The sequence below is a fragment of the Hippopotamus amphibius genome, chromosome 2 (assembly GCF_030028045.1).
Source record: "Hippopotamus amphibius kiboko isolate mHipAmp2 chromosome 2, mHipAmp2.hap2, whole genome shotgun sequence".
In the NCBI taxonomy this organism is placed as follows: domain Eukaryota; kingdom Metazoa; phylum Chordata; class Mammalia; order Artiodactyla; family Hippopotamidae; genus Hippopotamus; species Hippopotamus amphibius.
Genome location: NC_080187.1, coordinates 72,177,522 through 72,191,742, shown reverse-complemented (window position 1 = coordinate 72,191,742; position 14,221 = coordinate 72,177,522). Strand labels below are relative to the sequence as shown.

Genomic DNA, 14,221 nt, shown 5'->3' with positions numbered 1-14,221 from the left:
ATTCCCAGAAAGGGGCACTTTCGACTGGACATTTCCCTCCTAGGATGTCAACCACCATGTTGTCAGTTTGCATGTGTGGTTAGCTCCTCCAGCTTGGAGGGTAGCCACTCACTGTCCCTCTGTTCTCTGCCATGGTTTGATTTGAGAGAGGCTTTAAAAGTGTAACCTGCCCATTCACATGTTTTTGTGGGCTGAAAGTTGCTCCATGTTAATCTTATTTCAGGTAGAGCTGCAGTGTGAATGTGGGCGAAGAAAAGAAATCATGATTTGTTCTGAAGCATCCAGTACTTATCAAAGGTTAGTACTACTTAAATGTTAACAATTGGTTCATCTAGGTAAAGGGTATACAGGAGTTTATTGTAGGATCTCTGCAACTTTTAAGGAAGGTTTTTTAAATAAATTTTCTTGAGTCTAGTTTTTCTGGTTCAAAGAAAAAGTACTGCTTTATGTACCTCACCTTCCCTAACTTTAATTTGTAAAAGAACCTTTTTATTTCTTCTCCTCCTCCTTCTGCTCTCTCTCCCTTTGGGTCTTATTACGTCATGAGATTAGAAGGGAAGGTGTCCTGAAGTTGCATGAATAGCTTTAACGTCCCACCACTTGTGGCACAGCCAGGACCAGGTCCTGTGCTCCTGCCTTGGTGTGGGGGTCTCTGACTTTTCTGTGAGTTTTCTTTGCAGCCTCCTGAAATGTTGGGACCCTTGTGGTCACACAGGGATCTGAGTACAGAGGTAGAGGTGTTAGGGATGAATGGATGAATAGATGCAGAGATGCGCCATGGAGATGGGACTTTAGGAGTTTGCAGACATCAGATTGACTATGTTTGAATACCCACTGAGTGCCAGGCATTGGCCTAGATGCTCAAGGGGATACTGAGGAATGGATTAAGCAGTATGGAGCTGCTTAGAATCTAATTGAGGAGATACCACATTAATGTATGAGTAGTTCATAATAGACGGGCTCCGAAGGCCACACAGATTGTCAAGTGGTAGATTTGCCTTGAAAGAAGTGTTCTGTGTGCCTGGTATGAAGAGGTTCTTGTGAAACTGCAGTGCCTTTCTTCCCTTTCTTTTTTATACTTCAGAATAGCTGCTATTTCCATGGCCTCCAAAATAACAGACATGCAGCTTGGAGATTCAGTGGAGATCAGCAAGTTAATTACTAAGAAGGAAATTCACCAAGCCAGGTAATTTTTAAAATGTATAGCTATACCTTCTTTCTCTGATTACATTTAATTTCCAAAGGACGGGAACCATTCATTTGTGTCAGTCCCCAATAGTAAAGCCTTGCACACACAGTAGATGTTCAACAGATATCTGATATTGAGACCACACCCACTCCAATGCAGTGAATCCTACTCAGGATACAGCTAAGACCAGAGGAGGCTTTTCTAGGCCTCACTGCAGACTGTAGCCAGAGGAAGCAGAGACCTTGATGTGTCCATTCCAACCCACAGAAGAAGAGAACAGAATGGTGGCTGTGTCGAGAGAGGGAAGTGGGGCTGTCAGAGGGGCACTGGGAACGTTTTGGGGGCTGAGCAGCCAGGGGACACTCTGAAGCCCTTCTGAGGACTCCTAGGTTCCCATAACTCAGAGGCCTGTGCACCTGTCCTTGAGAGGGACCTCATCCAGCCATTGTTCTGGCCAGTCTGCTCTGTCTCCAGGTTGACCGTCTAAGAACTCATTGCTGAGTAGGAGCTGTGAAACTTGTACCCTGACTTAATTTTTTTTTCATTTGCTTCTCAAGGCTGGAGTGTGATGAGGAGTGTTCAGCCTTGGAAAGGAAAAAGTAAGTAGTTTCAACTGCTGTTTATCTAATTGTCCTTGAGCTCTGTGAAATTAGTAGGAGGGAGCAACCCTCCAAGCATTCATTCAGCACCTGCTTTGAGTCTTTTGCTGCTATTGGAGAGCAGGAGAAATTCAGTCGTCAAGAATTGAAGTGTCAGGGACTTCCCTGGTGGTGCAGTGGTTAAGAATCCGCCTGCCAATGCAGGGAATACGTGTTCAATCCCTGGCCTGGGAAAATCCCACATGACAGCAATGAAAACCCAATGCAGCCGGTAAATAGATGGATAGATATCTTGATAGATAGATAGGTAGATAGATAGATAGATAGATTTTTTTAAAAAAAGAAAGAAAGAATTGAAGTGTCTAAGGATAAACCAGTTATGTGATTTCAGCATATTTCTGAAACATGAGCTTGTGTGGTTTCAGGCAAGTATAAACATCACATGCCCCGAAGCATACTAATTCAGGGACTGGCAGACTTCCTGGTTCCAATGGAGATAAGTTGCTTAAAATTCTTTTAATGAACTTTTATGCTGAAGTATAACATACTTCGTTAGATCAGAACTATACTGATGAGTGAGTCATCACAAAGTGAATACAGTGGTGCAGTCAGCACCGAGGTCAAGAGATAGAAAGTTACCAGAACCCACGCTTACACTCCACTGAGATATAACCTCTCTCCTGACTTCTAACAGTTTAGGGTATTTTTGTCTGTATTTGGACTTTATGTAAATGATGAAATCATATCATTTGTATTATTTTTGTCTGGCTTCTTTCATTACATTTGTGACATTCATTCCTGTTGTTGCATGTGGCAGCATTTTGTTCACTTTCATTTCTGCATGATATTTTATTGTATCAATATATCATCATTTATCTATTTTATAGTTAATAGATATGTGTGTTGTTACCAGTGCTGGGCTATTACAAATAATGCTCTTTAAGAATATCCTTATACTTGCTTTGCTGTATATATGTACTCATTTCTGTTGGATATAAGCTCAGAATTGCTGATTCATAGGGTATGCATATTTTCATTGATTCTGCCAAGCAGTGTCCAAAATGGTTGTACCAGTTACACTCCCACGAGCGGGGCCATATTTCCCACTGCTCTCTGTTTGTGTCAGCACTTGGCATTGTCATTCTTTTTCATTTTAATCCATTTTTATAAATGTATAACTGGATGTCGTTCAGCTTTTAATTTATATTTATATTTCCCTGATGACTGGTGAGGTTGAGCACCTTTTCATATGCTTATTGGCCAACTGGATATCCTCTTTTGTGAAGTGCCTATTCAAGTCTTTGCTTATTTTTTAATTGTGTCATCTGTCTTTTTCATATTGATTACTAGGAATTCTTTACATATTTTGGATGAGTCCTTTGTTTTATATATTGTTTTTCCTCACACTCCGTGCCTTCACTTTTCTCTCTCTGCTATCTTGGTAAAGCGAAGTTTCTAATTTTAATATAATTCAGTTTATCAGTCTTTTCTTTAGTGAATAGTACTTTTTATGTCTTGTTTAAGAAATATTTGCCTATCCTGAGGTCATGAGGATATTCTCTGTTATTATCTAGGAGCCTTATTTTACCTTTCACATTTAGGTCTACAGTTGACCTGGACCGATATTATTTTTTCTAAGCATGGTGTAAGGAGGACTCATGATTCCATTTTTTCCCATACAAATATTCATTTGACCAGTATCATTTATCAAGAAATCCTTTTCCCAGTGCTCTGCAGTGCCACCTTTGTCTTAATCAAGTATTCATATTGTGTCTGGGTTATTTCTGAGCTCATTCTGTTCCATTGTGCTAGTATCACATGATCTTAATTACTGTACCTTTATAACTGGTAGCATATCTCTTCAGACATGGTCTTTCTTCAAGATCATCTTGGCTCTTCTTGGCCATTTGCATTTCCATTTAAATTTTAGAAATAGCTTATCAATGTTTGCAAAAAACAAAAAAACTACTGGGATTTTGATTGATCTGGTATTTAATTTATAGATCAGTTTGGAGAGTTTAACATCTTTATAATATTGAGGCCTCTAATCCATGAGCAAAGTATATCCTTCTATTTAGTCATGTTTTCTCTTAGTGATATTTTATAGTTTTCTTTATATAGATTTTGTACCTTTCAATAGATTTGTTCCTTGCTATTTGATGTTTTTTGATGCTATTATAAATGTTATTTTCTCTTGTATCACTTTTAAAATTTAATTTTCTGATTGCTTGTTGCTGGCTTATAGGAATACAACTGATATTTGTTGACCTGTATTCACAACCTTGCTATTTACTTATTTCTAATAATTTATCTGTAGCTTCTTTTAGATTTTGCACACACACAATCATGTCCTCTTCTAATTTCTAATTCTTAACTTTTTTCTTTTTCTCGCCTTATTGCACTGGCTAGGCCTCCAGTACAGTGTTGAATGGAAGGTGGTAATAATAAGTATTTCTAACTTATCCCCAATCTCATAGGGAAAATTTTAAACACCATTATATATGATGTTTGCTGTAAGTTATTTGAGTATACTCCTTGTCAGATTAAGGGGCATTTATTCAATGACTGGCAAACTTTCTGGTTCCAACGAAGATTAAAGGTAGAGCTCTGTGAAAATGTTAACATTTGGAGAATTTAGGTGAAGAGTATGTAGGAGTTCATTATAATATTTTTGTAACTTATCTTTCTTTGAAGAATTTTCAAGGTAGAAAGTTAAGCAGAAACAGACACAGACAAAGTACAGTCTTGTTTTACCTACAAGTTTGACTTTCAACAATTGTTAACAATACCCCTTTTAGATGGCTAAATGTATAGACGGTAATATGATGATTAATAGCACTGCCCAAATTTCCCTTGGTTTGACCCTCACGGTAACTTTGTAATAACTGCTATTCAAAAGTCTTGTCCTCAGACGTAGAGAACAAACATATGGACACCAAGTGGGGAAAGTGGGAAGGGTTGGGGGGGGGGTCAACTGGGAGATTGGGATTGCCATATATATATTACTAATAAGAAAAAAATATCAAATTGTACACTTTAAATATATGCAGTTTATTGTATGTCAATTGTATCTCAATAGAAGTTCTTACAGAAAAAAAAAAACCCAAAACTCTTGTCCTTTAAGAACTGTCACATTGTTCTCCAACCCAAAATGTGAACTAAGAATCCTGAGTATTCAGAAATGCTGTAGTGAATACTCAGAAGGCCTCAAAAACACAGAAATGAACCTTTGTGTGGTTGAGACACTATTGCATGGTAGGTAGAGCCAGCCAGAGCTCTAGACTTAGATTGCCCAGATTTGAATCCTAGCTTCACAAATCATTTAACATGTGACCTTGGGCAAATTATTTCTCCAAGCCTTACTTTTCTTAAATATCTGTGGAAATGGTGACAATAATAGTATCCACCTCCCTGAGTTGTTATGAGGATTATACGTTAAAACTAAGGAAGATATTTATAAAACTCTTGGCGCAAGCCTAAAACATAGTAGGTACTCAGCAAATCTCCATTTTTTATTAGAACTAGCTATTTTGGTTTTTTTTTTAATTTATTATTTATTTATTTTATTGGTTGTGTTGGGTCTTTTTGGCTGTGCATGGGTTTTCTTTTTAGTTTCGGTGAGTGGGGGCTACTCTTCGTTGTGGTGCGCAGGCTCCTCATTGCTGTGGCTTCTCTTGTTGCAGAGCACGGGCTCTAGGCATGTGGGCTTCTCTTGTTGCAGCACATGGGCTCAATAGTTGTGGCTCACGGGCTCTAAAGCGCAGGCTCAATAGTTGTGGCGCACAGGCTTAGTTGCTCCGCGGCATGTGGGATCTTCCTGGAGCAGGGATTGAACCCGTATCCCCTGCGTTGGCAGGTGGATTCTTAACCACTGCACCACCTAGGAAGCCCAGAACTAGCTATTTCTGAAAGCCTTTTGAATTTCTCCTCAGTCTTCGAATGATGACATATGACCCTTACTATATAAGGATTCTTTCTTAAATACTCACAGACCTAAGAAAAAAGAAATGCAGATTTGAAAAGGAAAATGCCATCTAAAGTTGCAAATAGGGTCTTCCCTGGTGGTCCAATGGTTAAGAATCCGCCTCCCAATGTAGGGGACATGGGTTCAATCCCTGGCTGGGGAACTAAGATCCCACAGGCTGCAGTACAACTAAACCCGAGAGCTGCGACTGGAGAGAAGCCTGCGTGCTCTGGAGCCCGTGCGCTGCAACTAGAGAGAAGCCCGCAACAAAGACCCAGGGCAGCCAAAATAAATAAATAAATAATAAAGTTGCAATGTATGCTCCATTGCAAAACTGAAAAACTGGCTGGCCAGATTCATCCCACAGGCATGTTTTATTGGTGCTTATGTTTGAATTAATGGCCAAACTAAGCAAAACATGGAAAGATCTCCCCTCTAGAAATTCTCTTAAAATTTTGAAAATTAAACCTATGTTAAAAAATTAGAAAATCTAGCAACAGTAAACCAAATTGTTATGGGCATGAAACATGTTAAGAGACCTATGTTTCTATGTAAAAGAAAACTGTACTAAGTGCTAAGCTGAATTTTATCTATCTTTTAAAAAAAAAAAAAAACCAACATAACTGGATGTTGGTGAGATGCCATGAAACTCATGCACTGCTGGGCAAAACACAAGCAGCATTGTGGAGCCCTTAGAACATGATGATCAAGGGTCTGATGTCCATACTATTTAATCCAGTTATCCCACACCTGGAAACATTTTCCAGAGAAATAATCTCAAAAGCTTTTTGCTCAGAGATATTGTGTTACTTATAATATTGAGAAACTAGAGAACTGTTAAAGAAACCTAAATGGGCTATAAAAAAAATCTTTTTAATAAATTTTTAAAAAATGAGAAAAAGAACATCCTGGAGCTTCTGGCTGACAGTGAGTATGCTGAGCTCTGTGAGACCGGGCCTGGCTCCTGCTGGTCCAGAAGCTCTGGTGGCAGAAACAATAGGTGTGCTGTGCTAGACTGGGACCCTCACAGACCCCTTCAGTAGGTTTTACTGTTGAATGACTTCTTAGACGAGCCTTTTCAAGCGGTTCACATATTCTTGTCTTTGAGCTGAGGTTGTTGGCAGCTGTCACTATTACTTTGCATTGTTAGGTATTGGCTGTATCAGGCCTCATACCCAGTTGAATGTACACCCAAGGAGAACACTATGAATCATCAGCATTTAGACTCTGTCTTGTCTTCAGGCCTAATTATCTCGGTTTTGATTCCTCTGTAAATATTTATGTATGGGTTTTGATACTATGACTCTTCCCTCTTATCTATCTGCTTAAAAAAAATGAAAAAAGACAAAAAATAAAACAAGAAACAAAGAAACATAAATGGGAAATGTTTAAATTGTCAGATATATATATATTTAGAAGATTATGCAGCTATTAATACAAGGAGTGTGAAAATCAAACAGTAATGTGAGAAATGCTAAACACAGAAGGTGAAAAAAAATTCAGTTTTATATACAGTGATTGCAACTACTTAAAATTACAGAGAAAAAATCTGAAAGGAAATGTATTAATATAACACAATCCCAAAAGAAACTTGTACCATAATGTTTATTGCAGCACTATTTACAATAGCCAGGACATGGAAGCAACCTAAATGCCCATCAACAAATGAATGGATAAAGAAGATGTGGCATATATATACAATGGAATATTACTCAGCTATAAAAAGGGATGAGATGGAGCTATATGTAATGAGGTGGATAGAACTACAGTCTGTCATACAGAGTGAAGTAAGTCAGAAAGAGAAAGACAAATATTGTATGCTAACTCACATATACGGAATCTAAAAATGGTACTGATGAACTCAGTGACAAGAACAAGGACGCAGATACAGAGAATGGATTGGAGAACTCGAGGTTTGGGAGGGGGCAGGGGGCGAAAGGGAAGCTGAGACGAAGCGAGAGAGTAGCACAGACATATATATACTACCAACTGTAAAATAGATAGTCAGTGGGAAGTTGTTGTATAACAAAGGGAGTCCAACTCGAGGATGGAAGATGCCTTAGAGGACCGGGGCGGGGAGGGTGGGGGGGACTCGAGGCGGGGAGTCAAGGAAGGGAGGGAATATGGGGATATGCGTATAAAAACAGATGATTGAACTTGGTGTACCCCCCAAAAAAATAATAATAATAATAATAATAAAAAAATAACACAGTGCTTATGTTGTTAATGAAACTTTATTTTCTAGACTTTCTGTAAAGTGATACTAATTTTTTGTCTTTAGATTAATTAATTAATTATTGGCTGTGTTGAGTCTTCATTGCTGCACGGGCTTTCTTTAGTTGCTGCAAGCGGGGGCTACTCTTCATTGCAGTGCATGAGCTTCTCATTGCGGTGGCTTCTCCTGTTGTGGAGAACGGTCTCTAGGCATGCGGGCTTCAGTAGTTGTGGTACGTGGGCTCAATAGTTGTGGCTCACGGGCTCTAGAGCACAGGCTCAGTAGTTGTGGTGCACAGGCTTAGTTGCTCCACGGCATGTGGGATCTTCCTGGAGCAGGGATTGAACCCGTGTCCCCTGCATTGGCAGGTGGATTCTTAACCAGTGCGCCACCAGGGAAATGCAAAGTGATATTAATTTTAACATCTGTCTACTTTATGTATCTGATGTTTAGGTGAAACCTCAGAGGAGGTCATCCCGCATTGACCATCCCTAGTGCTCTCCCTCCCTCAGCCTTCTCGTCACCAAAGTCCCCAGTATCAGCCTACAGCTTTACTCAGAACCATCTAGATCTGTCTTATTTATTTTGTTCTTTGAAGACAATTCGATATCTTGTCCCAAGTTGTTCTTATTCTCCTTAATAATCAGGTTTACTGAAATGAGATCAACGTAGAAAAAATTTAGGCACTCTGTTACTACGAGATAGTTTTCCTCCCCTTCCTTTCCTTTCATTTACTTACTTCTCTCTTACTTTCAGGCGGTTAGCAGAGGCATTTCATATCAGTGATGATTCTGATCCTTTTAATGTACGTTCTTCAGGGTCAAAATTCAGTGACAGTTTGAAAGAAGATGCTAGGTACGTAAGTTGTCACCTGCTCTCTTAATTGTGACTTATCAGAGTGTTTGATCTTTAAGATGTAGTAACTAATATGCAATACTCTGTGATTGACCAAGTTTATATATGTATTATAAGGGATTATATGATGTTTAATAAAAATCCTTCTCTTGGTCTCTCAAAACTGTCCTGGTAAAGAATTGAACTTGGGGAGAGAGAGAGAGTGTGTGTGTGTGTGTGTGTGTGTGTGTGTGTGTGTGTGTGTTAGGAGTTGGGGCCCCCCAAAGATTGGACCAGCCTGAATTGAAGGATCTCTGGCCGCATTCCACCTTTGTCTGCCCAGGTCTTAATCACATGGGTGGTCCTCACTTGGGTGATTTTCCTCTGGTCTCTGGCCTTCTGATGGCTAGTTCTCTTTCCATCTTCTCTTTTCTTATATTTGTTTTCTTACTTTCTTTCCCTTTGTTCCATCACATTCAACTTTCTGTTATCTGACAATTCCTGACCTCTGCAGTTTTTCTGCCCACATTGTCCATTGTCTGCACTTTAGAGGCAGTGGGTGGGTGGAAGGGATTCTCAGAAGGTCAGTTAAATGAAATTAACTGTGGTTATTTCTCATTTCAGGAAGGATTTAAAGTTTGTCAGCGACATTGAGAAGGAAATGGAAGCCCTTGTGGAGGCCGTGAATAAGGTTGAAGTCAAAACATCCAGCTGTACATGTCCCTAAGGCCAGCTTGATAAAAAAAAATCAAGTCCCAGAAACACTGTCAGTGTAAATAGTTATAGGAAAAAGTCACAGCTGCCTTGAGGATCCTTATCTTTCCCAAAAGCCCAGCCATTATAACATCTATGGAAGCCCTGTCCTAGTTCAGAAGACATATCTGCAATAATATTAAATGTAAATAAAAATCCTAGCTCCATGCCTAAGGGTGAGTGAAGAAACTCTGGATGAAGGGAATTCAGTAGGGTTACTTAGGAAAACATGCTAGGTCCTCAGATCTCTGAAGGGCTGTTGTATGACTGGACACACTGGTTCTTATTACCCCAAAGACAGGAAAGAAGCCATTGGGCAAAGATAAAAAGTTGAATGAGTAGAGCTGAGGAGTAGTGGCATAGATTCCTTCAAGAGAGTGAAGCCTGTCCTGGAGACAGCCAGGGATGTTGAGGAGGTAGCCTTAAGCAAAAAAGTCTCTAATGTAGTCAGAAGCTGCCAGCCTGGCGGTGACTCCCTCTTCATTCAGGGGGGCTATGGGTGAGGGTGAGATGGCTACTTTACCTCCACATCTTGTGAAGATGGGTTTCCTTCCCCCCATCTCTTCACCCCCTCCCTTCCTCTCTTCTGTTCCCGCTTCCCAGCAGGATACTAACACAAAGGAGAAAGTGGAATTGTTGTTCCCCTCCTGATTGGGAAACCTGAGCAAATGTATTTCTCTGCTTGTGTGTCTGTATGTGTACACTCATGATTTTTAGTGTAGAATGTACTTTTTATAGGAAGTGAGATTTTCTTGTTTATAAGTCTTCAAGTTATTTAGTCATTTCTTGGGAACATCACTCACTCCCCAGTTATGGGCCCTGCAGGAGGAACCATTGCACTGTCTGTGTAAGTCTCAGTTTACTTGCCCTCTGTCCCCCTAACCCTGGCCAGCTGCTACCATGTGGCTCACAGAGAAGGTGAAGGAATGCATCAGCCCCCATTCTCCCACACCCCTGGCTTGCTTGGCCGTCAGTGGAATGCTGTGTGCTGTGGGCTTCCAGAACTCAGCCACCATTTCACTGACCCAGGCTGTTCTGGGATGGTGGGAACGACCTCTGTAGGCATATCCTGTTTTCAAGATGATTTTTTATCAGTCAATCGTCTTTTCCCTCAACACAGGGAAAGAATAGTAAGAAGAGCCACTGCTTCCCTCCCATGAACAGAGACCACCGCCGGATCATCCACGACCTGGCCCAAGTATACGGCCTGGAGAGCGTGAGCTATGACAGTGAACCGAAGCGCAACGTCGTGGTTACTGCAGTCAGGTGGGTGAACCTTGCCATCGCAGGAGGAACTGCTTGGTGGAGCAAACGGCCTGGGAGGCAGGGCTGGTCGATATTTGCTTTCCTTCCTTCCTTCCTTGGGAGGTTAGGTGGACAGTGTGCCTCCAGGCCAGCCGTTCTGACTGATCTGCAGGCCTGAACCAGAAAGTAAAGCCCGTGTCTCAGTCGTCAGGGCAGACACACGTAACAGATACAATCCACGCCAGACCCTGAGGGCCTCGGGTGGGTACCTGCCCACCACATCTGTCCCCTTTCCCCTCGTGTCCGCCTGGCATGATGGAAACAGAAAGGATGCTGGCTCATGACTCAAGGCATCCTCTGTTAACAGTGTTTGCCATTTGAGGAAACCGAAGCAGTAGTGTGGGCCAGGAGGGGACAGCAGGACCTAAGATCACTGTCAGAACCTGGGGGAATCGGAAGAACCTCCCAACAAAGAAAACTCAAGAGTGAGATGAGAGGAAGCAGGTAGCAGGCCCAGCAGAGGTGGGTGAAAGGGATGAATGAGGGTTAAACAAAGGTGACCATGCCTGAGAGGAGATGGGTCATATCAGAAAGTACTCCTCAGTGTCACGGTGAAAGTCTCAGACTGGATTTCCAGCTCTCTGCCTCTCCTCACAAACAGTTCTTCGTCTTCATTACTTTCTGTTCTGACTTTTATCAGAGGGAAGTCTATTTGTCCTCCTACCACGCTGACAGGTGTACTTGAAAAGGAGATACAGTCACGGCCTCCACCACCGATTCCTCATCACAGACATCAGACAGACAAGTAAGGATTCCTCAGCTGCTTTCCAAAGGGCCCTGTCTATTCAGAGAAGCCACCAGGGGCTGACCTGCCCTGGGCTGCACCAGCCATCAGCGGCCTCCTTGGGCCCGGCCTTTGGGTGCGATGTTCAGATATATAAGGTTTGACTGGGATGTCGGACACGTTTGTTCATGCCAGGGGGGGTCCCAAGTTTGATGTTTGGAATGCCCATTTCCCCTCCAGGGGGCCGGCACTGGCCATAATTTCCATGGTGTAGGTGGTGACACCGGGAAATGGATTCAGTCTGTCACACCAGATGATTTAGGAATGTCACATTGTTCACAGCAGTTACTCTGGAGATGGAAGTGGGATTTTAAGGGGCAGTTGACAGTGAAGAAGGGAACTTTCATGTTTTACTCTGTCTGCTTATATATGGTTTGAATCACTTTTACAACAGAAACGTATGTTCATAGTTTAAAGAGAAGAGAAAACCACATGGGCACGCAGAAAGTCTGGCAGGTGTTTTCTCAGACAGGAGCAGAAAGGGGTCATCATCCCTCCTTCCTTTCCTCTCCCTTCCCAGGAGGGGACCAGCTGCCCTACTATGACAAGGCCACATTGCTGGAAGTTGCTGGGAAACCCAGCGGGATTGCTCCTCCTGTTCTGGCCTTCCAGAAAGAAGCCTAGCAGTACCTCCTACACAGAACCTCTGGGAGGGTGGGTAGGGAAGTTTACAAGGTCACCATGAGGGTCTTAGCCATGTGTGTTCCCCTGGAACTGGACAGGACGACTAGGTGTTGCCCATTGGACACAGCCTAAGGCAAGGAGGAGCGCCTGGGGCCAAGTAGCTCCCCAGGACCAGCCCCACTCTAGCCCTGGGAGGCAGGCAGCCTGGACTCCCATCCGCACACACTGCGTTTCCTGATGTTACTCCACAGCTGTGTCCGGTAACACCTGGGGGACGTAAAGTTACTGGCCTGTTTATGACATGCTGCCTTTTTTTTCTTTTGAAGACTTTATTGTGGAAAATTTTTAGACTAGAGAAAATGGTATTAATATAACATATTAATATAAACCCCTGTGTGCCCATCACAAAATTTCAAGAGTTACCAGCTCATGTGGACCCCACTGTCTTATCAAAGCTTCACACATGGTAACTCAGCTGGTCCTTAACTTTCCAAGACCTGAATCTATTTCCCCCAAACAAGAAAAGATTGATCTTTCTATGTTTGCTTTTCAGGAATCCTGGGAGCAGTAATTTACAGAAAATAGCCAAGGAGCCAGTAATTGACTACTTTGATGTCCAGGACTGAGGAGATGAAGGTGCACTTAGGAAAAAGAATGGTTAGGTGTGGTGGAGACGCGCTGGCCAGCAGATAGATCACGCTTGTTCCCAACTGCCTGGTGGACTCAGAGCTCACATACTGTCTTGAACTGATACATCCAAAGCATGAGTGTGTCAGAAATCCCCTTGTCCTCTCTTCTATCTGTATAAAGTGTTTCAGTATGGCCAGATCTCTGACTGGACAGTCACGAGTGATTCCGTCGCATTTGCAGAGGCTCCTGACACCACCACCATGATTGCTCTGAAGGTTGGGGGAACATTGGGCTTGATTCAGTCAAACCAGAATTTTAGCCTGAAAGTGTCACTGGGTCTCAATTGTCCCAGTTATCCTTCCTCCTCCTGAAAATGCCTACAGCATCAGATGCACCTCGCTTTCTTAATCCAAAAGTGATCACTGTCTCTGGAAAGACACAGGCTAACTTCTCAGTCCAAAATATCAAACATTGAATTGGTACTCCACGTCTGGAATCACATATGTGGTTAAACACAGTTATCTTAACTGAGTCTTTTGTCAAAAATTCTCATAGGTCTGCCTAGCTGAACTTACTTTAGTGCTCCTCAGTACCATCAGTTCCAGACCTAGGAGCAGGCTCGGGTGACTGTACAGAATTCCGTCCTCTGGAGTCTGGGGGAGGGCCTCTCATAGCACATCGCTGAGCCTGTGTGGTGACAGACACGTTAGCTCTGCATTGTGGTGGTGGAGGACATAGAGCAAGCTCCTCCTCCTACCAGGTGCACACTGCAGCCTCTGTGTACTGAGCAGTGCAGCCCTTCTCTCTGGTTGAGAAGAGTCTCCGGGACACTTACCTTTCCTGTGTTGCTTTCTCCCAGGCCTGCAGCAGCTGTATTGGCTTTCCCTGTCTCTGAGCTCTGGACCTCAGTTTGAATATTCAAAAAACTATGTGGACAGGCCAGCAGCCCACTGGAGGCATTCTTCAGGCTCCTTTTAAGGCACGTGTATCAATAGTTACATTAGTTGGGCTCTCTTTGCATTGGCGCCTCTCCACGTATGGAGGCCAGACTTCCAACAACTTCCTTCTGCTCCAGAACAAGCCACAAGCCCCAGAGCAACAGGAGGAGAATTGAGAAGTGACATCACAAACCTGGCACTTAATCTTACTAGGAAGTGCAGGGCTGCCCTCTGGTGCTGACCCAGACAATCTGCCTTGAAGGACATCAGGTACAGAGCGGGAACAGGTGATTGGAGGGAAGAGACAGAGAGCTACAAAACCACCTCTGTCTGAGTCCATTTAGCAGAGCGTCAGTGGCCCCACACCCAGCAGGAAGCTCATGAGC

The 14,221-nt window shown here is 42.6% G+C and overlaps 1 protein-coding gene across 3 annotated transcripts in view; it reads left to right on the top strand.

Annotated features, from left to right (window-relative positions):
* The window catches only part of NFX1 (nuclear transcription factor, X-box binding 1), a 67,069-nt gene extending 53,846 nt beyond the window's left edge, over window positions 1-13,223 (top strand). For 2 of the 3 annotated variants that reach the window (XM_057719971.1, XM_057719970.1), the window contains exons 17-24: window positions 224-297; window positions 1,085-1,186; window positions 1,747-1,788; window positions 8,724-8,822; window positions 9,426-9,492; window positions 10,675-10,820; window positions 11,500-11,604; window positions 12,821-13,223. In XM_057719971.1, coding sequence (XP_057575954.1) covers window positions 224-297; window positions 1,085-1,186; window positions 1,747-1,788; window positions 8,724-8,822; window positions 9,426-9,492; window positions 10,675-10,820; window positions 11,500-11,604; window positions 12,821-12,893 — 708 coding nt within the window. In that variant the 3' untranslated portion in view covers window positions 12,894-13,223. Of the gene's footprint in view, window positions 1-223; window positions 298-1,084; window positions 1,187-1,746; window positions 1,789-8,723; window positions 8,823-9,425; window positions 9,493-10,674; window positions 10,821-11,166; window positions 11,322-11,499; window positions 11,605-12,820 lie in introns of those variants that run through there. The other variant, XR_009051125.1, reaches the window with a different exon arrangement.
* The last annotated feature ends 998 nt before the right edge of the window (window positions 13,224-14,221 follow it).